Below are 27813 nucleotides of genomic sequence, written 5' to 3'. Positions count from 1 at the left end.
AATAAAACCGAACCCTTTACCCTCGAGTGTCAAATTGCAAATTATGCAGATTTGATAATAGTATAGAATTTTCACTGTCTAAAATGGATGATTTTGTACCTAAATCTACAGATATATTCAAATATTTCTATGACGAACAAACAGAGGCCACTGAATCACTTTTACAGGAAAAATTACAAAGACGCTGTCTTACAAAATATTCTTCTTTGGAAACAATACAAAAACCGCTCTGTTATCCCTACTTTAGGAATCCGAGCAAATATGAGACGTTTACACTACTATAGACGTCTCCAAGACATAAACGTAAACGAAACTACTCAGCTCTTATACTACATAAAAGAGACACAGTCACCAAAAATCTGTTTGCCATTTTTTCTCCTCTTTACAGTATTCCATATCGCAAACTCACACGATCTTTGAGGCCATCCCGGTCGCGAAAAGACTTAGGATACAAAAACGGAAAATCAGTTTTTTCCGATCATATAAACATGGCGAGCAATACTTAGACAAGACTGCTTGAATTCCTGAACAAGCAAATCAATGACAAACCTCCTCATGACTCCACAACAGCCATTTTTAGAAATTTCACCATACATCAATCATCGTAATTCAATGAACACAAAAAGTTCAATTTCTCTTTCCTCAGTTGGAAACTCCTAGGTCTATGTTATAGTAGACGCTTTTACACACTATGTTGTTCTTCGCCCTTCCCCCAGAAATGATGCAGGAAATGCATTAAATATATTACTCGAACATTCGATAGTTAAATTTGGAATACCCGATTTTTTACTAACTGATTACGGAAATGAATTTATTAACGGCGAATTTTCCCTATTTGCTGCATATATAACGTACAATTGAAACCACGCACACCGTACGCACCATGTTCAGACGGAATAATAGAAAAGATCAATAGACAACTGAACACATGTCTTCGTACAGTTTTAGACTCATAATATGACACATGGTCACAAAAAGTAGCTTATGATCTTGTTTTCGGCATAATAACAAAAAAACCAGAAATTTTTAATCTATGATCCACTACAGATAGTTTAGGAGGTTGCAATTCTTCACAAAGATCTCCATTCTACTGTTTTCCAAAACACACACGTACACACACACACACACACACACGCACACACTGATCATCTCGGTCACCAACCCCAAATAAAAAAAATTGCAGAAGGGAACATTTAAACATTAATCCCTAACTCGTGAAAAAAACACTAGTTTATAATGAGGTACACAATTATTTTAAACAGAATAAACATGTGCGCACGTTCATAAATCGCCGTTTTGGAACAAACCAACCACAAAAAATTAACAATCATGTTTCAATTGTAAATAAAGCTCCGCAAATTGGAATTTCTAAAAAGACTCGACCACAGAAAATTGGCTTTTAAAAATAATTGATACCCCCACAATGATAACATATAAATTAGAGGACTTTAGAGGGAAACAAATAACTGGCCATCGCAGTAATATTGTCCCATTTTACCCAAAACAATCATTCTTTCAAGAAAAAACGGAGAATTACTTCTCCAATAACTCCCTATTACGGCTTCATCCTCAAAAACCGAATATCACAAAGCCAAAGTCCGTCTCGTTGAGTAAATGCGCCCCGGACATAACAGCAGATAATGAACCTTCCCACAACCATCTTACAATCCGTCTGGACAACCCGAATCAAACCCAGAAAACTACACTACTAGAGACGTCCGTTTACGAGAACAGTCAAAGAAAGACTACAGAACACTTCTAATATATATATATATATATATATATATATATATATATATATATATATACCTCTACTGTAACACACAAATTTGCTTCTGTCACTTTAGTTCGCCGATCACAACGCAGCATATTACTATAGAAAACCAATAAATAGAAATACACTGCAAATCAAATTCCCCAGTTCTCCCACACGAAAGAGATAATTCGGATAGTTCTTTCACCCCTCTCCCCCTTATACAATTACTTTCACTGAGAAAAAAAAGCAAACTCTTCCATTGGCGTAACAAAGCATATGGACAATCTTTGCACCTGTTAACCTAGCAAAACCACAAAGACCCCTCCATTAGGAAATTTAAAAAAGGAGATTCAGGCCTTCACCATGACTATAAAAGAAAGTAAATTAACCAAAAATTCAGTTAGTAGCCGACCCACAAAACGATCTGAGAGTGCTTCACCAATCTAATTAGCTTAACGTGATAGGACTCGGGATTATTTTCCTTCACGAAGAAAAGTCATGCTCAGGGCAAATCATCGCATCGTCTAAAATCAATTCACATTCCACACTCCTTGCAACTCTGTGGTCTGTCTTTCTCTCTTCCTTCTTTGACCAAAACTCTAACTTTAAATTTCCGCTCTCTAGCTTTCTCGACTTCTCTTTGTCAAATCTAGCTCTCTCACTTCTTTCTTTTCTAACCTCTAAAAACATCTAATTTTTCATATTCAATCCTCGCCCTCCACCTAATTTAAGAACTGTCTCACAGTACAGTTCTTATCCTTCAAAAACAAAACTTTCAAGTCAGCTCACAGAAGCGAAAATCAACCAGCTCACAGAAGAACAAGTTGAATCAAATCAGCTCACAGCAGCTCACACTCTCTGTCTTGAAACTACCTTTTGGTCTGAAATTTCAACTCGTCTCCACTAACAAAAAAGTGTATACAAATAACTTCACAACACAGACTTGAAGTCTTGTTTCGTAGAACTCCATACGCTGACACTTTTAGATACAATCAAAGTTTTAAGACGAAACAAAAACCATGAAAGGACATTTTCTATAATCTAGATCAATTATTATATTCACACACTTGCTGTGAATTGGTCTTTCATATAAGAGACTTCAACAACGTACACATTGCTCTTTTCTATATCCCAATTTAGTCACCACAAGCAACAACGAAAATATCTGAATTTTTTTAACACTGATATTGTGTATACGATAAATTTAGACGCTATCCCAGCCTCCTATGATGTGAATTATATCACAGAACTTCCTAAGCAGGATGAGCAATACCAACAATTCAGAAAACAGCAACTCACAAAATAAAGTTGATTACCCACCAAAAAATTACTTTAGAATGAAAAGATTACACAATCGAAGGGTTATTTTTTCTGTGCTGATTATTTAGATCTCATCTACAAACACAATGTCCTCCCACCAGAATCGCCCCTCGCATCAATTCGAGTTAAAGTACCTACATTAAACTTCAAAATGTATCTACTTTAAAATAATCGTGGTTCCAAAATTTAATATAAAACATCATATTGTGATAACTGCACCACTCTGGGCCCACAATTCACGTCACAATTTTGTCTTCTAACCAACAACCCAACACTAACCCAAGTGCTCCCTCGGTCTCAGAATCAACAAAGTGTTCATATAGTGACACTACGAAACAATCCATCCCCAAAAAGACATCATTTAAACTCTTTGATAAAAAGTCACAAGCACAAGAAACCGAGGAACGCCCATACTCGGTCATTACTACTGCCAAATCTGCTGATAGACCTCGTCCTACCAGACACGCCACCCAATTACCCCACAGTCAGTAATCCCGTAACTACCGATCAAATTCATACGCATATACACCAAGCGCAAGCTCAACAACAACAAACAAATACACAAACTTTGTTGCCGTACTCTGGCTTTATTGCAAATGCAACTTTGCAACAGACATCATTTATATTTTCTCCATCACGAGCACCACAACCTGAACTAATAAAACTAAACACCACAGCAATTTTCTACTCAGCCAAATAATTTTGCTAAGACTGATAAGACAAGTAGTTCCGAATTGCCATAGCAAATTCACACTGTTTCTAATATAAACAAAGCATCACAAGATATTAGTTTTTTTCAGACATTTCAACCTCTGATCCACTAAGCTCTCAACTTTTCTCACCCACTCCGTCACAGATTGCGAGTAATCTAAGTAATGAGATTAGGCTCAAACTCACCCACCCCAAATCCAGATCAACACTCCCACCATTTTTTAGGAAACGGCCCGATACTACTAGAACTTTTCCAACTTTACCACTAAAACTTGACAAAAAATTGTAATTGCCCCGCCCACTTTTTCCGGAGACCATAACAACGGTGAACTGCTACATAATTGGGCAAAAAAATTACTAATTCATGCAAGATTACACCAGTACAATAACAACCAGCGCACGGTCTGCTAAAAACAATCTAAAATCATTTTCTCTGTAGAAATTGTATTTTCTGTAGAAATTGTAATCTTTCACCCAGAGGCCGCTGCTCCCCCTATTTTTTGCGTTAAAACAAATCCATCACCCTTTATTTACCAAGAAATACACTAAAAGATACACACAGAACACCTCAGGAAATTTTGTCTTCTATAACCCTAACCTTGCAGTATCTTACACATGTCCAATACAAATTTAACCATACTCTTGATTAAATTATTTTTTTCACACCCCTTTCATGGACCCATTGCATGGACAACCAACTAAAGTTGACAAGCGCAATATTTCAACGCCCAAATCAGGAGTTCAAGACCTGATAGTAACTCTTTATGATTGCTCCACACGCCATATCACAAATATGCATCATCATAGGCTCAATAATATTGGTGAATGTAAGATCAAACCAGCAGACTTTCAGATCCTCTCCTGCCCAATTATCCATCTTCTCACAAATTCTCACCTTTCTAGTACTCCCATAAGCCATACATGCAAAACTTAGAGACAAAGAAAGCTTTTGCCACAAAATCTTACTTAAAAGAAGCTTCCGGTTTGATCACGATAATTGGAATGCTAACAATTCACGACCTGATAGTAACTCTTTATGATTGCTCCACACGCCATATCACAAATATGCAGCATCATAGGCTCAATAATATTGGTGAATGTAAGATCAAACTAGCAGACTTTCAGATCCTCTCCTGCCCAATTATCCATTTTCTCACAAATTCTCACACTTCTAGTACTCCCATAAGCCATACATGCAAAACTTAGAGACAAAGAAAGCTTTTGCCACAAAATCTTACTTAAAAGAAGCTTCCGGTTTGATCACGATAATTGGAATGCTAACAATACAGAACAACCTTTATTTCCCACAGAAATTGAAGCTTTTAGAGAACTTGCACGAATATATCTCGTATAAAAAGAACATTATCACCCGCAGTTGATACAGTTTGATTTATTTAACGACCCACGCCGGCAGGCTAATACCGAAGCCAAAAAAGGGCGTTTTCAATTGGATCGCTTTCGCGCTTCTGCTTTCCAACACGGAAATCTCGTTTTTAATCCAAGAGACCATGAATGGATCCCAAACGCCGCAGATAAACCTTGAACTAATTGCCCCGGACAAAACCAAAAACACGAATATCAAGTCATCCACACACTGGGATGGTCACTCCAATCAACTAACGTCACATTTAGTTTTGACTTTAAATCTGCAAGTATCTACTATGGTTAAACACGCATTAAATTTAATCTTCAAATGGGTAATGCCCTCCAAACCAAGCTATCGAAGCAACAGTCATTGGGGAACAAAATTTCGAATTTTTAATGCCGTTAGATCACATGCACGAATGATTAAACTACAAAAACGCTTATTTATTGAAGCACTCACAAATAACACTGGGCACCAGCACAATGCACAAATGTACACAAGTTGAATTCAAGACCATCTTTATGATGACTCAGCACTTTCTCGTTTTCAGGTACTTACTAAACCTCTCTGCAAATGTAAGGAGGATCGCCCATATTACGCTACACAATGTCAAGATTTTTTTACGGTATAAAAGTGGTTTTAACTTCGTCACAGGCAACGGATCGGAGGAATTTAAGGATGTACACATAACCATCCCAAACAAAGCACTTTTCATTACACCTTAAACTAAAGCAGACATCCGTAACGAATGTTTAATTCCACAAAAATTACAAGTCTAAAGCAAAACTGAAAAACATAAACTCTTTAGAAAACAGAATTGGTTTGGTGCTATACACCCTAACGTACAGATTGACGCAAAGCTCGACTATATGATCAGTGGTGTATTATTTGAGATGGACCACACGAGTCTCTCAAATTACAAAAGACTCTGCGATCTTGAATGCGATTTAAAACAAACCGCCTTTATATTATTAACACAAAATTTCCCACTAGTAGGATACATTACCGCAGGTCAGCGAAACACATTCACCACACTGAAAATTTCTATTTTTATGCAACTGTTTCAATTCAAAACCATTTCTTCACCACTTTTTGTACAAGAAAGTCAAGGTTTCGAACGCATCCCTAAATTTTATCAGAACGACATTCAATTTGTAGATCAAATCACACAAAAACATTCCCTTGGTCTGTTAAAACACTGTTTAAAACTGACATTTTTAATCAGCAAATCTCATTAGACGCGGATGGCGATGAATCATACCGCTTAACTGCTCATTCAATTAAAGCACGAAACCACATGAGAACGTTAACGCCCGATAAAAATGGAAACCGCTCTTCCCACGCGGATTTTACTGCACCACAACTTGGCATATACAGTCAGAGAGATCGGACTGACTCGAAAGAGAAACTGAAATTCAACCAATTAGTAGATGATGGCGCTAAAAAATTGAAGTAGCACAAGCAGTTAAGTTTTCAAAACAAGCACAATAACGAGCATCATAACAAGCACAGTTTTCACGATTGCACAGTCAAAACGCAAATTATTTTGAAAAACTCTTTATTAACGGAAAAAAATTTACACTTCGTTGTCTTGATTGGGTTAATTTAATCAACGGGAAATAATTAAAAGAATCTCTTATAGGGATATTTGGATACCCTTTGTACTTATCAAAAGAAATAGGCAGAATATGGACTGTTTTTAAATTTTGCAGTGCCTATTTGGACTATTTTTAAGCGCATACAACGCATATAATCTTAAATCACTTGTAGGTCCTAATATCACATCAGCTAAAAATATAACTCCCGGACGAAGTATTTTCACAAACTATTTTCCATGTGTTACAATCAGACTCTTCTCATTATAAACCAACCTCAACGAAGAAAAGGCGAATAAACAATGTGTCGATAGTAGCACTCCATACTCTCAAAATGAATTGAATCTATTTAAACAAAGTTTGAGATTTTCTTCAAAAAATTTTCCTCTCCTGTGCAAAACAAACATAGAGCTTCTACTCTCCCCAAATCTATTTAAGAATGTTATGAACTACCTCCCCAGAGCCATACTCTGTTCGGCCACCTACGCTCGCATGAATCCATTACCTTCATCCGCTACTTCTTCCTCACCATCGGGAGAACTACACCTATACATCGGGAGCGACACAAGCTCACCAAAGGCACCTACAGATCCGCTGAGTTTGTCGCAAGAACTACAATTTAAAGGGCAACAGCCGGTGCCTAAGCCACCACAATCGGCGCCACAGCCACCATCCCAGCCCCCACACAGCTCTCCAAAGCGGTTGTCCCTAATTGCGCAAATTCTTGCAGGCTTCGCGGCCCCCGCCCTCGCTCACGGCCACTTCCGCCTGTGATACCTTCCGCCTGTGATATTCACACTTGTGTCATAACCCATGAGCATCCACCAGTTGAGGTATGGAGTACCCAAAGTTCCTTCACCTCGACCTCAGTCGTCCTTTCATCAATCTCCTCCTTATGATCGGCCAACCTCGGCCCTCGGCAATGTTTACCCCTGCAAGGAACTTTCACCAAGGAAACGCCCCAGGGCTACGACGCACAAGATCTAACCCGAACGATTATCGCCGGTTCAGGACTAACAGTCGCCTGCTTGGTATACGGTCAGCCCATTAAGAAACTCACAACCCTTGTCCTCGAAATCCCGAGTGAGTCCCTTCACTCCCTCAAGAAGTGTTACAAAGAGAATCTTGCCCGAATTTTAAATTTCACCAGCTCACGAATCCTCTGGCCATCAACACAGACCACGATTATCTCAACACAATGATTACGAGAGATGTTGCCCCTTATTGTATTTACCAGAAATACTACCCTTTCTACCTTCAAATTGTTTTTTTGCATTCGACTGAAACGGATGTGGTGAACCAAACACAAAAAGTGAATTGAAACAAGATGTTACACACCATCCAGAACTATCTATTTGTCCAGCACCACTTCCACTGATCAAATCCTTTTGTCCAAAACAATTCTCGACTTCAATACGCGAACATAAAACTGTTATCCCCATATTATATGATTAATAGCTATATTATCAACCCCACCTAATGAGAAGGCACCCTCCGTTATTTTGATCCGACGAATGATTATTTCTTGTTTTCGCCACTCAAGGCAAAGCCACACCGACCGCGACTTGTCCCTATCGAATATCTCCAGTGCGTAGAGGGAGGAGCCACGAAGCGCATGTATGGACACACCTTCAACCTCCTCTGCAGCGACCGGATAGTTGACGAGTTGGCAAATCACTAACCATCCCCCGAAGAAGCACAGATCCTCAGTCACCTCCTCGCGATGCACGCACACTGCAATACAGATATGTATCAACGAGCCCTTGCCGCCTTCCTCGCACGAGACAAAGAATTTTTCTGAAATCTTCAGGGACCCTGACAGCCGGGCCCTGACTTTGAATTCGAGTTTCGGACCTAGGCCACAGCCCTACCACATTGGTCTCACAGTCCCACAAAACTCCCAGACTCACTGTTCTGAAAACTCAAAAACTCTTTTTCTTCTCATTCCTTCCTCCTTTTATATTTATATATCCTCTATATTTATTCTATTTGTTCCTTTCTTTTTTGCAGAGGTTGAAGACTAGGATCAGCTGTTTTCTTCTTTTCTCCGGTCGGAGCTTACTCAGCAAGTATTAAACTTAAAAAAAGTTTAGGGGATTAAGTAGCTCACACAATAGCTAAATGATGGATATCTACCAGAAGGTATGTTGGTAAATCCGATTTGTACAAACCTTGTACGAGATGGGGATAAAAACAAAATTGCTTTTACACACCGACAGAGACTACGAATACAAGCGATCTTCCAACTGTGACAAATCTTCAATACAGCATAGTGAGAGACAGTTGGTACTTAGACAGGACTGACGTTACTGGCCAGCACACTCTGTAGCTGGCACCTTCATTGGCTGCGCACTTGAAAAAGATGTGGACTACTCACTGACGACACTAGTCAACACTCTACTGACATGGACTTCAGCCAGCGGCAGAAGTCACAACTCCATTTCTGAAGACGACACGAGGCATCACATCGACTACACAACAAGGATAAAACATCCAATGTATTTCCGCTACATTTCACAAATTCAGATTTAAAATTCTTAACCCCGGATGGATGTAGCAGTACAAATACTGGATCTATACCTTCAGTCTATCCAAGACTGAGAAGACAATATTCTCTTTTATGTTGCGCTATCTCTAGTAGCTATATTCAGTCTGTTAGTTTAGATACACAATGATTATACTCTTGACTCCGGTGCTGTATTGTATTACCACATAATTAATAGAAGTTTGTCTTCAGTGTTTTACAGAGTCGGTTATTCTTAGAGATATAGATAAGCCTAATTCGCGCGCAGAAACAATTAGCCCTAGCTCTTTATACCTTCAGGCTGTAAAGGAAGCCCACCTTGGGTATGCTTTACGTGAAATGGGTTTTTTGGCTGTAACAGCTAAAGTACAGCCAGCAATATTCTGTTTTAGGTACTTTTAAAACCATTTAATTCCTCTGGAGTACAAAAATACAAGAATTTGCCTAAGGTTTTAAAATGTATCCAAAATATTAACGACAATACACTCTAACGACTCACCCAATGAGAGGGGAGCCTTTTCTTGAGCAATTTCATCCAACAGGAGAAGACTTGTGTTTTTATTCTTACCTGACCAAAGTGGGGAGAATAATAACGAAAATTTTGCATGTGGAAATATAAAAAATGCTGATGAAATGAGATTCATAAACTGTTGATGTGTTGTATTGATAACCACCGTTATTTTAACCAAGTTAATATTTTCTTCAATACACTGCTGATGCTATGGTTACTTTAGCCATTAATTAATATTATTTGAAATCGAAAACAGTTAAAACTCGGCCTACTCTGAGGCCTTCCAAACATAACATTGAGGGCACCAATTTTATTAACTTAATTAACTAATAACGATGTTGATAAGAGCAATCAATAAACATATAGATCCTCAAAAGATTAATTAATGAAACTAACTTGGTCTTCAGACAAGATTCTGCAAGCTGTAAAACGGCGAAACTTTCAAATACTCGCCAAGTCATTTATTTGCGGATCCAAGTTCTCTAGTAAAAGTTGACTAATTTAGTTTATAACCATTAAATGTTTTTGCAATTGACTTTGTTTATCTTTAAAAATTTACTCTAACGACTCAAATAAACGAAAAATGACACAAACGATAAAAATTATTGAAAATGATTTGAAATATCAAAATTTTTGATGTAAGACTTTATTGTCTCAAATAATTTATGAATGACATCTCTCATAATGACATCACTAAAAAATGGATAATTTATTTTAACAATTGAACCATTAGATAAACATTGTAACGTATGTTCAAGATGCGAGCTGGTGGAAGAGTGACAAACTACAAAACAGGCTGATTAAAAATCGGTGGCTATTGGATGACCAACGTATCTCTGAGTACCTCTGACATTTTACTACAATATCCCGAATTATAGTCACTAAGAATTTATGATTAATAAAATTATGATTACTATTATGAAAAAATTATGATAAATTATAATAAAATTATGATAAATTATGGTAAAATTATGATAAATTATGATGATTTATTATGATAAAATTATGATTAATTATGATCAATAAAATATTAAATTATTAGGATTTTACTTAAATTTTAAAGTTATTTTACATTACCTATGGCAACATTGAGAAACTCTTCGACATTTCTTACAATACATGACATCTACAACTCCTAATTACGCAAATACATAAACCTAATCTATACAAACATAAGACAAAATTTACACAAACTTGCCAAAAAAAATACGAACAAGTCAACAAAACTGAAAATCGAAAGCTTTCCTTTGTAAGCACTTCTGGAAAATAACATGATGGGGTGTACAAAAACGAAAAAGGCCCATTTCCATCGTTTCATTTTAGTTTCATCGGGTTATCGTTTCATTTTAGTTTCATTTTTTAAAAAATACCATCGGTTTTGTCAAAAAATAAGAAAATTGTCCGTTATTTTTTTTCTCAATTATAGTAGATCTGAAATTTACTATTTTCTTCGGTGGCATTTTTTATCAAATGTTTTTACTCTCAGGCCATCGCATTTCAGCGTGTCGCAAGTTCCCAGGTTACCCATACTTGGAAAACTTGGTACGGCACCGTATAAGTCTTGAATGAAAACCGTACTAAGATCTTGTAAATTTGACTACGGTCCGTAATTCGGCCGTACTAAGTTTTCTAAGTTACCGTATTAAGGCCGTATCAAGATCAATAAGGTTTTTAAGTTAAAATAATAGCTGGAAAATTGTCGTAAAAGGCTCCGGAAAAGTCAAACTAAAGAAATTGGTCTTTACAACATTTTTGTACGTTGCCGTAGAAAACTTATAATTGTTAGGCATCTCTCATGATGACATCACTAAAAATGGATAATTTATTTTAACAATTGAACCATTAGATAAACATTGTAACGTATGTTCAAGACGGCGCCGTACAAAATTTTGTAAGTTTTCTACGGCACTGTATAAGTCTTAGTAAGTTTTCAAAGTTTTGTCTAAGGTGGTCAACCTGGGTTAAATACTAAAAATTGTGAAATATATTTGGCTCTCAAATATCGATTTTCAGCAGTTATTAAATTATTGATATAAAGCTCAACCAACTATTGAGCCACGAAAATTTAAATGACACCAAAATTTCTTCTACACCCGGCTTTCCGCAAAGTCACCATTTTAATTGTTGCGATTATTTCTCTTTTTTGTTATTTGACTTTAACTTCTTCAACTACACCAAATTATATTCCGAATGCTCCAATTTCACCACTGAGTTACAACCAGGAAAAATACCCACTCTTCAGCAATCTACATTATTCACAATTACCATTTTGCCAAAGAAATGACCAATTTTTACTTTTCAAAGGTAAGGTTAAAGTTTTTAGTCCAATTAGTTCTGGCTAACAAGCGCCGTTTGATGTTGAAGATTGTAGGGTCTGTTTCCAACTCAAGTGCTTTACTAGTAAATGATTTTGCTAAAATAAAAGACAATTAAATTCAGGAACCGAAATTGGGTTACGAATGACATGTAAATGTACGAAGTTTCAGCAAGAAAGGCCGAACCCATTTTTTTAAAATTAAAGTTTGTTAATCAACAATATCCACCTGGATTTTTCCATGACCGCGGTGTTTTTGTAAATAAACCAGACATCGTCTGCATCAAGCTGATCCTTGCAAGTCTGTTTCACCGGAAATTGGTTTCCGTCCATCGACCAAAAAAAGCAACCCATTTCAGTGTCAAATAGAAAATTTAGAGAATATCATAAAAAATTGCAGAATCAGCCTAAAATTCTTCACCTGGTTTATGAAAACTGTTCTCCTTGTTTCCCTCAACTTTCGGAGTGGGAAATATTTTTCTGTATTCTGCAAGCACCCAAAAAGCAAAAATATCCTCTCCTGCAGCTGATAAGTGACGCTCTTTGTAAAGAAGAGACGATGGTTAAATCTAAACGGACAGGCATTCTGTTGAACCATGACTATAAACACTCGCCTCCTGGTCTTGGATTCCTATTGGGTAATATGAAACGTTTGTCGCTGTTTTGAAAATCTAGTTTAGTTATTGAGCAAACTAAAAAATGATTCAGAACTCTGTCGTGTCGGTTTTTTAGCATTCCCTCCTCAATATCAAGACGCAGAATGGCCTCGTGTCAAGGATCCCTACTTGCAATAAAGACATTCGTTCATAATTGTAAAGAATTACGCTTCCCTATAGTTGCAACTCATTTGAATTTCATCGTTGTGTTAACAGTTTTTTTATTAAAACGTTGACTATGGCTCAGACGAGTACTGGAGAAATATCAGTGTTCGCATTTACCGGAGATATGCAGGCGGGTGAGGCTTTTGCACATTTTCTTCATTTTTTTGTGCTTCGGCTTTTGATTGCAATTTGGAGGTGTTCTTGATATAGGGTATTTAGCCTGTCCACCTGTCCACCATTTAGCCCTGGAACAAATATAGTAATTTGTTCAGGGACTTTTTGCCAATACGATATTGTTCGTCTGAGCAACTTGGCAACCCTTCCAATTTGTAAATAATGGCATAGGTATATGACTGATTGTAACAAATATTTTTTGCTCTGTAAGAAGAGGTTGCTTTCCTATTTCGTAGATTTATATTTTCATTCCATAAACTACCACACTATCCTGTCGGACATCGCTATGTGAGCTATTCGTTGCTGTGCTTCAATTCCTTCAGTTCAGTTTCCTGTCTGCGCTGATTAGTATCGGACCGGCAACGATTTCTGAACAGAATTTGTATTGAACCCAAGGTCGCTTGTTCAAGGCACATCTCAGACTATCTGTTTACATGCTTTGTGAATTAAACAGATTTTTGAAAACCGCGAAAACCCCTGGATGCCAGGGGATTCAAGAAGTCAATTACAATGCTAATCAAGATTCATTAATATTAAATTTTACAGACTGATTGTTTTTATAGAACGCATTACTACGCTGAAAATTACGGGGAAACAATCCGAACTTGAGTCGCAAAGATTTTCACCACTGGACCAGCACATTTCAAGAGTGAAAACTTAATTCAGTTCGGATACATTGCATCTCCACATTAATTTAATTTTCTTTATGTGCAGTATTTCTTCATGATTATATTGAGGTCATAGAGTTAGCCCAGGCTAAACTTATCGTGTATCAATCATACCCCAAAATTAAGTCTGAGCAGAGTAATGTCATACTTTGGTAGCTCATAACTAGTAATTACTATAGTAGTATACACACTATTTATGTTTAAGCTGGTTTGTAGGTATTTACAACAAAGCCAACTTAGCTCAGTGGTTACGACTTGCTACGCAAATTAAATATTACAAATACCCATGCAAAAGTTCGAACTGCATATAAAACAAACCTTGTTGGCGGGAGTTAAGCTGAACATATTATCTTTCATGAAGTAATTTATACTCAAAAATCAGACTGGCCAGTGTAAATAGTTACAATAACAGAGTTCTGGCCATCCTGAAAAACAGAATGTCTTTAGACTGATTCAGCGTTGATTTGTGTAACGGCTGCTCTCCTATCAAAGTCAAGGAAAACTTTACACCGCCCAGTTCGTTTTAGCGGTTTCAAATTTGTCCGGATATTGTGTTTTTTGCAGTTAACTTTTCTGAACTGTATTATCCACTATACGCTTTGCTGAATAAAAAATAACTTTGCTTCAACTAAGCAAAAGTCCAAAATTTCAATTAACCAGTGAGTCTCAAATTAGATGTTTTTCAATGATATCTCCTCAATCACAAATACTAGTGAAATAAAATTTCACAGGGTTATGAGCGTTAGGTAGTCCTACTATCTGATGTAAAATAAACAACGCTGGGTAAACTGCGTTGGTGGGGCTACCTTTTATATTTCATGACCAATCTTAACACATGGGCGGAAAACTAAGTCCTGTATATCTTTGCAACCAAGTTTTCAGATCTACCGATCAAGAAACTGGAATCAGCCTAGGCAACTGGTAAGAGAAAGAAACAAGAACTAACAGTTTATCTGCTTTGTAACTCTACTTATAAGAACTTTGTTCCGCAATGTGAAAATTTGAGAATTTCAAAGTCATTTCTATTTTCAAAAAGTCAGTGTAAAGTTAGGTTAAAACTGTACAATCACTAGTATGATCTACAGAACAAGACACGATAACAAGTATTTTACCGCTCAAGAAAGTGTGCTTCAATACGCACTGTATGTTAGTTTAATATAACCAAAATAGCAATTTTCAACTAACTTTTCGTAGTTTTTCAAGCTCCTTTTATGCTGCCAGTCACGTAGATTTTCATGTCAAATTCAATTGTTGATTGGTTGTAGATAATAATGTCGACAGAATGTGAACACTTTTCCATAACGTCACTTTTTCAGTGTAAATTTGATGTCATGAGATATTTGTTAACCATGTAGAAGTTTTGTCGAATATTCTGTATCAATAACAGGTTGATTCGCAATCCAATCGCAAAGAATCTGATGCAATACTGTTAAGTCGTAGTATTGTTTTGCTGGTGGTTGAGGTAGTTCGAGTTTGAGTTTCACTTCATGAATGACGATTGTGTACTAATAATAGTTGCTAAATATAAATGTTGAACAAAATGAACAAATCTGTATGGCTTCAGTAGAATGTAGCATTAAATTTTGGTTGTCATGCTATTCTAAAATGAACTGCTTGAAATCACTTTGAAAGGCTATTCAATTTGATTTCTGAGTTGTTAAGCTCAGCCGCAATATTGCCAGCCCTGTTTTCCATCCCGAAAACATCTTTTCCAGGTAGTACTGGGGCGAGCTTCACTACTGGTCTCTTGTACACTCCGTCGTTCGTTCGAACTATCGCCGATCGAATCACACCGTCAGACCCATCGATGGGCTCCGTAACTCGACCTAGGTTGTAATAACCACGCTTATCGCTGTCTTCGATCAACCAAACGAGACCCATATGAGATTTGCATTTGCTTGAGTTTGTCGAAAGAGTTTTCGATGACCCACAAATTCCTCTGCGCATGGTAGAAAGGGTAAGCAAACGTTCTTGTTGCCAAGCAAGAAGTGATTGGGGGTCAATGCTTCTAAGTCATTTACGTCCGAACTGACTGGAGTCAACGGTCTTGCGTTCAAAGTCTGCTCAACAATACACATCGTTGTTGAAAGAACGTCATCGTTGACTGATCTATTCGCCAATACCGCATACATTGCTTTCTTGCAACTTCTCACCAACCGTTCCCATACTCCTCCAAAGTGAGGTGCTGCGGGCGGATTGAACTTCCATCTGATTCCTCGTTGAATTAGATGTTCTTCGATCCTTTCTTTGTTCCATGTCGTAACGTACTCCACAAACTCTCGTTCAGCTCCAACAAAGTTTCTCCCGTTGTCACTGATGATCGTAATTGGTTTGCCTCTTCGAGCAATAAATCTCATTATTGCATTGAGACAACTATCTGTGTCTAACTTATGTACAACTTCTATATGCACCGCTCTAGTAGTTAGACATGTAAAGAGACAACACCATCGCTTTTCGTTCCTGCGCCCAATCTTCACAATGAAAGGGCCAAAGTAGTCCACTCCAACGTTTGTAAAGGCGGTTGAAGCATCTAACCGTTCTTGGGGTAGATCTGCCATTACTGGTGCTATCGTTTGTGCTCTGCCCTTTCTGCAGGTAACGCACTTGTTCTTGATTGATCTTAAGGCGTTTCGTATGCCTAGGATCCACATCTTCTGCTGAACAATGTTCCTTACATGCTCAGTAACCTCGTGTTGATTGTCCTTGTGCTCGTTTCGCAAGAATAATTCAACCGCATGATGTTTCCAATGTAGCAAAATTGGATGCTTTGCCATGAAATCCAATTGACTTCTGCCTATTCTGCCTTTGGCTCAAATAAGTCCTTCTTCACCCAAGAAAGGGGAGAATTGCAGGATTTTGCTGCCTTTTGGAACTTCCTTTTCAGCTTTGAGAAATTTCATCTCTTCACCAAAATGTTCTTGCTGTAGTAACTTGGAGATTGTTGCTTTTGCTTTTTCTCTTTCTTCAATGCTGACTAAGAGTGTTGCTGGTTTGTGTTTGTTCAATGCTCGCTGTACGTATGCCACTGTATTTACTAGTCTGTTAAAAGTACTGAATCGTTCCCACTGAATAACAGCTTTCTTTTCTTCAGCCTGTATCGTGAAGACTGATGAGGGTATATTCTCTTCATCTGATGCAAAGATTAGGTTCACTTGCTCTGGCATCCCTTTTCTGGTCACTTAAACCAGGCCGGCCCAGTGAGCCACTCACTTCTCTTGAGTTCTTCAATGTTGATTGCTCTGGTGCCAATGTCCGCTGGGTTGTTGATACCGCTCACATGTTTCCACTGTGAAACATCAGTTGTATCTATTATCTCAGCTACCCGATTGGCCACAAACACTTGTTGTTTACGATGGGAACTGTGTATCCACTGCAGTACCGTAGTTGAGTCTGACCAAAAACTGCAACTATTTATCTTCATTTCATGTTCCATGACTATCTGTTCTTTCAACCTCACTGCCATGACTGCCGCTTGCAATTCCAATCGCGGTATTGAAAGATGCCTCATTGATGCCACTCTGCATTTTCCAATGACAAATGCTAAGTCAGCTGGGTATTCCTTTGGTTGTCAACCTAGATAGGCCACTGCACACATCGTGTCTTCAGATGCGTCAGCAAACACATGAAGTTCGGCTTTATCCCTCTCTCTGTTGAAGTACCTTCTATCGATGCTTGTTTCGGCCACTATTGGAAGTTTTTCTTTCCACCACAGGAATTCTGATTCGTCACCAGGTTGTCCCAATGTTGCCCATACTTAGTCCAGATGCCTTTCAGAAGTCGTCTCATGTGAACACTGAACGGAGGAAACAATCCGATCGGGTCGAATACTGAAGATACCAGTGACAGAATCTTCCTCTGGGTTATAGTGGTTTCCACTTCCTTGTTGGTACCTCTACACACTTGAAGGCTGTCATCAGTAACGGTCCATTGTAGTCCTAGCACTGAGGATCCCTCCGTATTGGGTTCCACTTCGACTTGTTTCGTATTGCTGATTGACTTCAAGTCTTCTGGGATTGCTTCGGTAACTGCATCGTTGTTACTTATCCACTTCTTCAATCCAAATCCATGTTCTCAGAGAAGAGGTTGTAGTTGGTTAAAAACTTCAATTGCTTCTTCCGGGGTTTCTACTGATTTGATGAAATCGTCCTTGTAGAAGTTGTTTCGTATTGCTTTTGCTGCAATTGGATACTCTTTTTCCTTGTCCAGTCCCACTTGCTTGAGAGCATAGTTTGCAAAAGTTGGAGAACTCATAGCTCCAAATACGTGACGCTGATATTCGTATATCTCAACAAGTCCATTTGTTCTTGGACGCCATAGGAACCTCAAGCAACTTCTATCCTGTTGTGGAACTTGCACTTGTAGAAACATCGATTCGATGTCAGCTGTTAGGGCTATTGGTCCTTCACGGAATCTGAATATTGTTCCAGTCAAACCATATAGCAGATCAGGTCCTGCTAGTAGCTTATCATTTAGGCATATGTCTTTGTACTTTGAAGCGGCATTGCAAGCACGTCTTACTTCGCCTGGCTTGTTCGGGTTTAGCACTGGATGGTGTGGCAAATACCAATCCTTCCCGAAGGTGCCTTTCACTTCGGACTCGCTCAATATCTTTTCGAATCCTTTTTCTACATCTGTATCAATTGACTCTTGATACAAACTCTTCAGGTTTGGGTCCCTTTGGAATCTTCGCTCCAGTGAGTAAAACTGACCCAAGGTTGAGCTGTAGTTGTTTGGTAGGTTTGGCTCTGGTTCACTCCACAGCATTCCCACTTCGTACCGCTCGCCTGTAAACTTCGTCGTACTCTCTAGCGGCGACTTCTGTGCATGCACTTTGAGTGACTGACGACGTTGATTTTGGAAGCATAGGTTTCTATGCCCCACCAGTTTTGGATATTCTCAGCCACTTTCACATCTTCAGTGAAGGCGAAATGACAAACATTTTGTCTTCTTTTGCCCGTCATGGGCCCACTGACTACCCATCCTAGCTCTATTAGAACGGCGAAAGGTTCACTTCGTGTTCCTATCTTATAATCCAGTGGGCGTTGTAGCTCATAAGCATCTTGACCAAGGATGATGTCAATTTCCATCAAGTTGAAGCTTTTGTTGGGTAGAACACTCAAGTTATTGAAGCTTTGCTTCAGCTTGTTATAGTTGTAGTTTGTGTTTCCCAAGAAAATTGACGGGTGTGCAAACGCTTCGATTGAATGCACCTAGGAATTTAGTCCCTTTATTTTGAGAAGAACCTTTTCTGTCTTCAGATCCTTCGTTCCGTGTTGCCAGCTATGTTGAGCGTCACATTGGTGCCTTGGGCCCGTAACTTTTCTTGCACACTTTGATCGATGAATGAAACCGTTGATCCACTATCGATGAAAGCATATGTGTTCAGCCGGTTGCCACCGCTCTGTATTGAGACAGGAACTATCTGAAGAAAGCTAGTAACTTCGTTACTCTGGTTGATTGTTGCTGCGCTAACGTTGACTGCGTAATTGCCAACGTCCATTTGGGTTTCTGAGTGTAGCAATTGATTGTGCTTCTTGATGCATCCATTGATGCCGCACGCATTGACTTTACAATCTTTGATTGCATGTCCTTTGCCTAGACATCCGTAACATAAGCGTTGCTTTCTCACTGCTGCGTACCGATCCTTCACACTCATGTTCCTAAATAATAGAAAATTCCATACTTTATGAGTGCCATCAGCTAGTGGACAGTGATCACTTTGCGTTTGCTTCGTTTCTTTCACGTTCGAACTTGCACTGAAGTTCGATGTTTTCGGGAACCGTTTGTCTCTGTTTGTGCTTCTTCGGTCTTCTTCTCTTCGCTCTCCCTTGAAAACTGAAAACCCTTCGTGCACGAATGCTATCCTAGATAGCCTTTTTTCAAACATAATCAGATCAGGCCAATCTTCATCTTTATCATCAACATAGAACAACCACTTCTCTTTGAGAACTTGGGGTAGTTTTTCTACTGCCATATATAGTGTCGAGCTCGATTGCAGATCACCAATCTGCTTATACTCTTTGAGCACATTCACAAAGTTCGAAATAATAACTGAGAAACTGATCGGATCTGTTGAGTTGTGAGGTTTCACCTACTTGCTTTGCGAAGACTCTCCAGTTGTGCATCAATGATCACATGAGGCCTCTCAAATTTCCTCTCCAGAATACTCCATGCAGCACCATAGAACTGTCCAGAATAGCCCATTCCAGAGATTGCTGACCTTGCCTTGCCTGTCAGTAGAGTCTTCAGATGGCTCATCTTCTCTGATTCTGGTATTGGTCGTTGATCCACTGTAGCAATGAACATACTAGACCACTCCGGCCATTCGAGAGGGTTTCCGTCGAAGTTGTTCAACTTCAGCTTTTGTAGGCTACTACTACCTGAATAGCCAGTGTTGTATCGTAGACCAGCTGTGGGGAAAACGTCTCGGTCATCAACACTTGAGGATTGTTCTCGTGAACTGCGATATCCTGAGAAGTCAATATGCCTGTTTACTTCAGGGGTTACTTCGAAGCGAGCTGTTGATCGTTCTGGCGTTAGAAGTTTGTCGATCCTGCTGGCCCAGTCTGAGACATCTCTCTTCTTCGGGGTCCAGTTGAAGGGTGATTTATCTCGAGCACCTGTTGATTGGGAACGAGCATCATCGTTCTCTATTGCTGTTCTCTTCACTTTGCGCTCTAGCTCACGCTCTTCCTGCAGCAGTTGATGCTTGGTTTCCAGTTCCTTCATTTGCATTTCCAGCTCTAGCTTCCTTCACTCAAACCGTGCCTGTTCCAGTCGCATTTTGGTTTCGAACTCGATATCGAATTTCTTCATCCTTTCCTCTTGCCTTTGCTTTGCTGAAGATGTTTCCGAAACATTCTCCGTCTCTTGGCCACTTGCTGTTGCTCCATTTTGCACTGTTTGAGCAACTGGGTTGTTCGTTGGGTAGTTGTTATTGCTCTCGCTATCGTTCACTGCTTGGGTTGCGTTGCTTTGCTCTGCATTCATTGCTGGTTGGTGCCTTTGCTTATATAAGCAAGCCAATGATAGTCCAAACTTGCTTAGCACTTCCTTGCTTCTTTCAGATGCTCTTCAACGAAATTAGCTTGATAGGGCACAAGCCTGTTTCGACGCTACAGTTGCTTGAGTATTTCTTCCTCTAGAAGGTGAACAGTATGTTGGTAGAGGACCTTCAGTTTGTTCGGTCGATCTGAATCTTCAATTATTTTGTAGCCAATCCCTGTTTTGGTGTTGACTTCTTCCAATAAATCATGGAACTTCTTTTCGTACCTTTGTGCTGTTAATTAAAACTCCTCTCTGCTGATTGTGTTAGGATTGCCTGGTTGCTTTTGCTTTGCTTGTTCCATTTAAACGAGGTCAATTCTTCAACGTGTTTTGTGAATTGCACTCGCAAATTTCGCTCTGCCTCAGTGGCCTTGCGCTGTTGATTCTTTTGATTTTCTTTGGGGGGTGCCTTCGGCACTCTCTTCATCAGATTGGACAGCAGTTTGCCTTCCACTGTCCGGGTCGGCGGACCAATTGTAACGGCTTCTCTCCTATCAAAGTCAAGGAAAACTTTACACCGCCCAGTTCGTTTTAGCGGTTTCAAATCTGTCCGGATATTGTGTTTTTTGGAGTTAACTTTTGTGAACTGTATTGTTCGCTATACTCTAGAATGCCGTTGCATTACATGATATTCAATAATGTCAAATAACTGCTTCTTCAGCTTTGCTGAATAGAAAATAATTTTGCTTCAACTAAGCAGAAGTCCAAAATTTCAAATAACCAGTGAGTCTCAAATTAGATGTTTTTCAATGAAATCTCCTCAACCACAAATACTAGTGAAAAAAAATCACAGGGTTATGAGCGTTAGGTGGGCCTACTAACTGATGTAAAAATAAACAACGCTGGGTAAACTGCGTTGTTGGGGCTACCTTTTATATTTCATACCCAATCTTAATACATGGGCGGAAAACTAAGTCTTGTATATCTTTGCAACCAAGTTTTCAGATCTACCGATCAAGAAACTGGAATCAGCCTAGGCAACTGGAAAAAGAAAGAAACAAGAACTAACAGTTTATCTGCTTTGTAACTCTACTTATAAGAACTTCGTTCCGCAATGTGAAAATTTGAGAATTTCAAAGTCAATTCTATTTTCAATAAGTCAGAGTAAAGTTAGGTTAAAACTGTACACTCACTAATTTGATCTACAGAAACAAGACAAGATAACAAAAATTTACCGCTCAAGAAAGTGTGCTTCAATACGCACTGTATGTTAGTTTAATATAACCAAAATTGCAACTTTCAACTAATTTTTGGTAGTTTTTCAAGCTCCCTTTATGCTGCCACTCACGTGGATTTACATGTCAAATTCAAATGTTGATTGGTTGTAGATAATAATGTCGACAGAATGTGAACACTTTTCCATAACGTCACTTTTTCAGTGTAAATTTGATGTCATGAGAAATTTGTTAACCATGTAGAAGTTTTGTCGAATATTCTGTATCAACAACAGGTTGATTCGCAATCCAATCGCAAAGAATCTGATGCAATACTGTTAAGTCGTAGTATTGTTTTGATGGTGGTTGAGGTAGTTCGAGTTTGAGTTTCACTTCATGAATGACGATTGTGTACTAATAATAGTTGCTAAATATAAATGTTGAACAAAATGAACAAATCTGTATGGCTTCAGTAGAATGTAGCATTAAATTTTGCTTGTCATGCTATTCTAAATTGAACTGCTTGAATTGACCTTGAAGTGCTATTCAATTTGATTTCTGAGTTTTTAAGCTCAGCCGCAATAATTTGCTCTGCCAGCAACCTCACGGAACGTCATATGCTGAATCAGGTTCGATGCAGTATAGCCATGTTTATAAATGAATTACTGTTTTGCTGAATTTATATGACGCACTGGTAAAATTTCACGCCGAAAATAAATCAAATCTGTCTCTTTTAAAAAATATTTTGAATAAAAGATAGAGTTTCCCTGTTCTCTCTTGTAATTTTCACATAAAATTAAATAATAATAATAATGGAAATTTTTGAAACAACAAATATTTTTAGACAATAAAAGTGGAAATTATGCATTTTAATTTAAATATTTTTACTGTTTAGTTTAGGGCAGTAATATTGTAGACTTTCAATGAAAGAGCTGCATTGTTGCGAAAGCGTGAACTCAGCTTCTTGTCATTGTGCTGAATGAGCAAAAATTGAATCGAACAATTCCCTGCTTCGTATTTCAAATTGTAATTAGTTAATGGATTGTGTTGAAAGCGCGTAGTTTACTAAAATTTTGCTTAAATTACAAAAAAAAACTAAATAAATAAAACTTTTTTTCACTTTTTGAGCTTAACTTTAAATATATTTCAGACAAGGGAAACTCAGGATTTCTTCACAAGATGGACGACTTCCTGTTTGCGGCTGAGCTGGCAATTAAAACAGACAGAGCTCTGGTCGACTTTGTGCCATCAATGAGGGCAGATCATATGCGGAACAAGCACAATGAGCCAGTTGTTGTAAATGCGTCAGGGAATAGAAGATATTTCCACGGCTGGGGGTGGGCCAGGATTGTGGATACGAACCAAATGGTGTTTAAACTCACGTTCCAAAATGTAAGGACAACTTTTTCCTAAGTTGAGAAATAGCGACGAAACTAAAGCGTCGTTTTTTGTCGGTTTTTGTTGATTTCGTCGTTTTTTGTAAGAACTGTCGATTATCATAGTTTTTGTCGGCATCGTCGATAATTTACTTAAGAAGTGTGGATTATTGTCGTTTTTGCCGTTATCGCCATTCTCGTTTGTGAGTCGAGGTGTTATCGGTAGAAAAGATTCAATTAGGAGCTAAGTGAAGACGAAAAAAGAATTTATTTTCAAGACGCCACAAAAAACTTTTTCAAAAAGAATGTCATCTAATATAGTTAATTTATTTGAGGTTTTCGATTATATCTGAGCTTTTACAAGAAAAGTTTGGTTTTCTATCGCCGAAATGGTTTTTAAATGGCTGATATTTTTTCTGATGTTTTTTTTCCTAGGTAAATGTTTCCACTAAAGGAAACATCTGCAACACCTCAATTAAGCCCGCAAATCGTACTTGTTTTGATAAAATCTTCTTTGTTTTTTGTTCCAAGTTGTGATTTTCGTGAATCTAACTTAAATGTAAGTCTCTTTCACATTTATGATAACAAAATTACTTGCATAATGATGTCATTATTCTATAGTTTTTTTTCTGCAGTCACAATCGAAAACTTTTCTTCGCGATCTGGAAAGATAAGAGTGTAACCATTTAAAAATTTGTTAACTGTAGAATTTCAATTCCATAAACAAAAATTGAATAAACATTGAAAAAATTAAATTTACTTAAAAATAAATGTTTAATTTATTTATAATTGGATGGAAATTCCGTTCAAATTTTAGTCCCCCGAAAGCGAATCTGAAATTAGTTGACTCTATTCATAGTGCTTAGTGTGATGAAGTTAACAAGAACACATCAATTTATTGTAAAATTTTTAGCTTCGAATCTCCTCGGCAGTATATTGTGCATTTTTTTCCAAAAATTTTTAAGTTTGTGTTTGATTCCAATCTCAAATATAAATATAAAAATTTCTGTCAAATGTGAATTTTTAAAAGTTTTTTCGAAAATTTGTCTTCTTTTTTTGTATTTTTCAATTTTTAGGGCCTGCCGAAACTTCTCTTAAGCTTTTAAATTGTTTGAGAAGTGGTATGTAACGACTCAAAAGTCATACATACCCTATCTTCAATAACCTTTTCGGATTTTTAGCAGAACTTGTGAATTTTTCAGTATTTTTTATTTTGCCTATTGTGAACAATGTGGCAATCGAGGTTTCCGCTAGTCTGAGAATTAGTTGTATTGTAGCGTTTGGCAACTAAAAATTGGTTTCGAAAGCTTAGTCTTAAGGAAAAATGAAATTGTATAATGAGATCTGCAACTTTTTGTTTGTTTTTATTAAGTTCATGTTTATCTTGATTTCTCAAATGCACATTTTTGAGCTCCCACTGGCTTCTTGCATAGATTTTATTGATACAATATTGCTTTTGATTAAATTAACTTTAGAAAACTTAGGAACTGAGGGTTTTCAGTTTTTGTAACTTTTTTCACTTTTTTCAGCAGTTTTATTGTCTCTTTTTGTCTCTGTTGTCTTGCTTGAGCTTTCTACTTTTCGCTCAGAAATGTCAGACAATTAAAGCAGAGAAACCGCAGAACTTGTACTGATGAGTTCGCTAGATCTCCAAAATTACAATTTTTGTATAGAAAAGAAGAGAAGGCAAAAATACTACTTTGACTCCAATCTAGCAGTTTATTGATCTTTTCAGTTTGTGCCCGCATCCAGTACGTTATGCAACCCCCCCCCCCCGTTACAGACAAGAAACAATTTGTTGTTTTAATGAAAAACAATGTATAATTTGCATTTCATATCAATTAATATCAATTAATCTTTTGAAATGACGATAGAAGTGCAATGGATCTCCTAAATAAGAGCAGATAAGCAGGAGTGGTAATTGTAGTAATCTTTCTAGATTCTGTAACATTAAAATTTATCTTGAAAAATTCAAGCTGAAAAAAACCAATAGCACAGTTCTGACTCGAATCGATTCTTTTTTATTGATCACCTTTTAAACTGTGAGTTGCTCATACTGCTTTGATTGAGTTGACCTCAATTGAAAAACCAATTTTTTATAAACCTACCTCTAAGTGGAAAGCCACAATAATTGCTGCTGTCAATTGAATTGCAGCTGAGATGTTCTGACAGTTATCTGCAAAAAATAAAACCAGGTGCAGCCTTTTTGAAGAGAGATTCTTCTCCCGCAAAATGATATCAATTTTCATTGCTCAAAATAAGTTTGCATGTATCAGCGTAGATATTTCGTAAATAGTTAGAAATTAAACAACTTTCTGAAAATTATTATACAGTTTTGTACACTAGCAATTTTTGATAATTTGTAAAAGGTCATATAAACGCTTTGCGGAATCATAAACTAATTCGGCGCAAACTTATTTTCAACGTAAATGACGTTTTTGCAATGTTATCGTGCAGGAAGCTATACGTCAAGTTTGTTGCAAGAATGAAAAAAAACTTTCAAGGCGCTCCATGCCCTTGCAAAAATTTACCAGACGCTTAAGCAAAATTACAATATTTTTTGCGTTTCCGGATCTTTTCCGTTTGTCCCCAGTTACAGAGCGCGTGCCATTACATAAAATCATTTATAAAAATATATGACGCGTGAGTCTTGTGGCTGCAAATAATATGCACCCACTAAACTGGATGCGGGGAGGCGACACGATGAGGTTTGTGACTCAAGCCAGCCCCGGTCAGGCCGACTTCCCCATTTTACTTAATTAACATCGAGTTGAGCTAAATTTTATTGAGCTAAAATTTTTGTGGTGAGAGTTTTGGTAATTTTTGTTGAGCTATAATTTTTCTTTGTTTGGAACTATTTTTTTTTACTGAAGAGCCCAAATAATATATACATAAAATGACGTCTATTTTTCTGAAAACAATACAGTATACCAATGATTGTCGCTACTTCAACAGTGAAAAGTGCCAGTCGGGGTGACCCCAGTGCGCGACTGAAGTCGGCTTGGCACCCCCAGTGCAAGACTCAAGTCAGTCTGGCACCCCCCATTTTGTTCTGGATGGTCTGATCAGAACTGGCTTGGGTTGCGCACCTCATCCTGGGGGAAGGAGCGGAAAGTTTTGCGTTTCTGCAAGCTAACTGCTTCGTGTTGTATATTTCAGAGAACGAGACTATTGTGCAGACTTCGCGTTATATCTCGCTCCGATGTGCCAAAATTGATGCCACCCGACACTAAAGACTTACCAAACGCTGTGACCATCGAGTACGGCGAAAACCCGCTCAACCCGAAACCAGCTTTCTACAGAATTATGTACATAAAGAACGAAAACATCAAAATTTACAACCGACCAGACTTGAAAAGAGTTTCCCGAAATTTCAAGCACAGAACTTTTTCCAAATTTATTACTTCAAGTGCCGAGCAAATAGTTCGTCACTGCTTTAAACGTGCAATTGAAAAAGCCAGATCTTTCAAAAGAAATCCTAATTCGATCAAGCGATTTTTTGTGGTCCATTTAAGAGGTACCGATCGACCGTGTGCGTTCAAGCGGTTAAAACCAAAAAATGTTCTCTCTCAGCTCGAAGCATTTGGCTTAAAAAGAGCTACAGACGTGGTTTACGTCATGACCGACTTGAAATCCCAAAATGACGTCATCAGAGAAATAAAAAACTACTTCAAAGATTACTACATGTTTCTGGCGTCAGAAATAGATCTCTATGACGATCCAGTTTTTGCGCGGACAGCTGCTTTTTTAATCTACGCCACCGAAATTCAACTGCAGGAATTAGCTGACGGAATTGTGGATACATACCGGGGTCATAAAATGAAGAATTATGAGAAAGTTGTGGGGTACCTATCACCATGGCAATGTTCAGTTGAGACCTGGATCGAATATCTTAGAAGAAAAATTTTATACCAATAGCAGAATTTACAATTTTGTAATTGCAGTTTTTTGATTTGTATATAAGTTTAATTGTATTTAATTGTATATAAGTTATATCGAAGTATTATTTATAAATTTTTTGACTTTTTTGTTACTTATTTGCTAAAAAAGATAAATGATACATCAAACTTATGTGAGACTGAAAAGAGACTTTTAGAGTCATGCTGAACTTTATACAGGTTTTAAACCCGGAGGTTGGTGGCAGAACAAATCAGCGCTGAGTCAGGTTAAAGACATTCTTTTTTAGGATGGCCAGTACTCTGTTCATGTCTCTATTTACACTGGCCAACATGATTTTTGAGTAAAATTTACTTCATGAAAAATAAGATGTTCAGCTTAACTCCCGCCAACAAGGTTTGCTTTATATGCGATTCGAACTTCTGCATGGGTACTTGAAACATTTACTTTGCGTAGCTAGTCCTAACCACTGAGCTAAATGGGCTTTGTTGTAAATGCATACAAACCAGCTACTATAATACTATATAAAACCAGCTACTATACTACTATAGTACTTAGCAGTTGTAAGCTATAGAATTA

General features: G+C 37.8%; 1 protein-coding gene across 2 annotated transcripts in view; it reads left to right on the top strand.

Moving 5' to 3' along the window:
- Nucleotides 1–27332, top strand: part of LOC142346004 (uncharacterized) — a 36766-nt gene extending 9434 nt beyond the window's left edge. The window contains exons 2-4 of one of the 2 annotated variants that reach the window (XM_075398477.1): nucleotides 11800–12087; nucleotides 23112–23353; nucleotides 26497–27332. In XM_075398477.1, the coding sequence (XP_075254592.1) occupies nucleotides 11853–12087; nucleotides 23112–23353; nucleotides 26497–27255 (1236 nt within the window). In that variant the 5' untranslated portion in view covers nucleotides 11800–11852 and the 3' untranslated portion in view covers nucleotides 27256–27332. Of the gene's footprint in view, nucleotides 1–11796; nucleotides 12088–23111; nucleotides 23354–26496 lie in introns of both variants that reach the window. The other variant, XM_075398476.1, reaches the window with a different exon arrangement.
- The last annotated feature ends 481 nt before the right edge of the window (nucleotides 27333–27813 follow it).

The sequence above is a fragment of the Convolutriloba macropyga genome, chromosome 9, assembly GCF_964194025.1.
Source record: "Convolutriloba macropyga chromosome 9, txConMacr16.3, whole genome shotgun sequence".
NCBI lineage: Eukaryota > Metazoa > Xenacoelomorpha > Acoela > Convolutidae > Convolutriloba > Convolutriloba macropyga.
The sequence above is the reverse complement of the archived record's forward strand: the minus strand, read 5'-3'. Positions and strand labels throughout refer to the sequence as shown.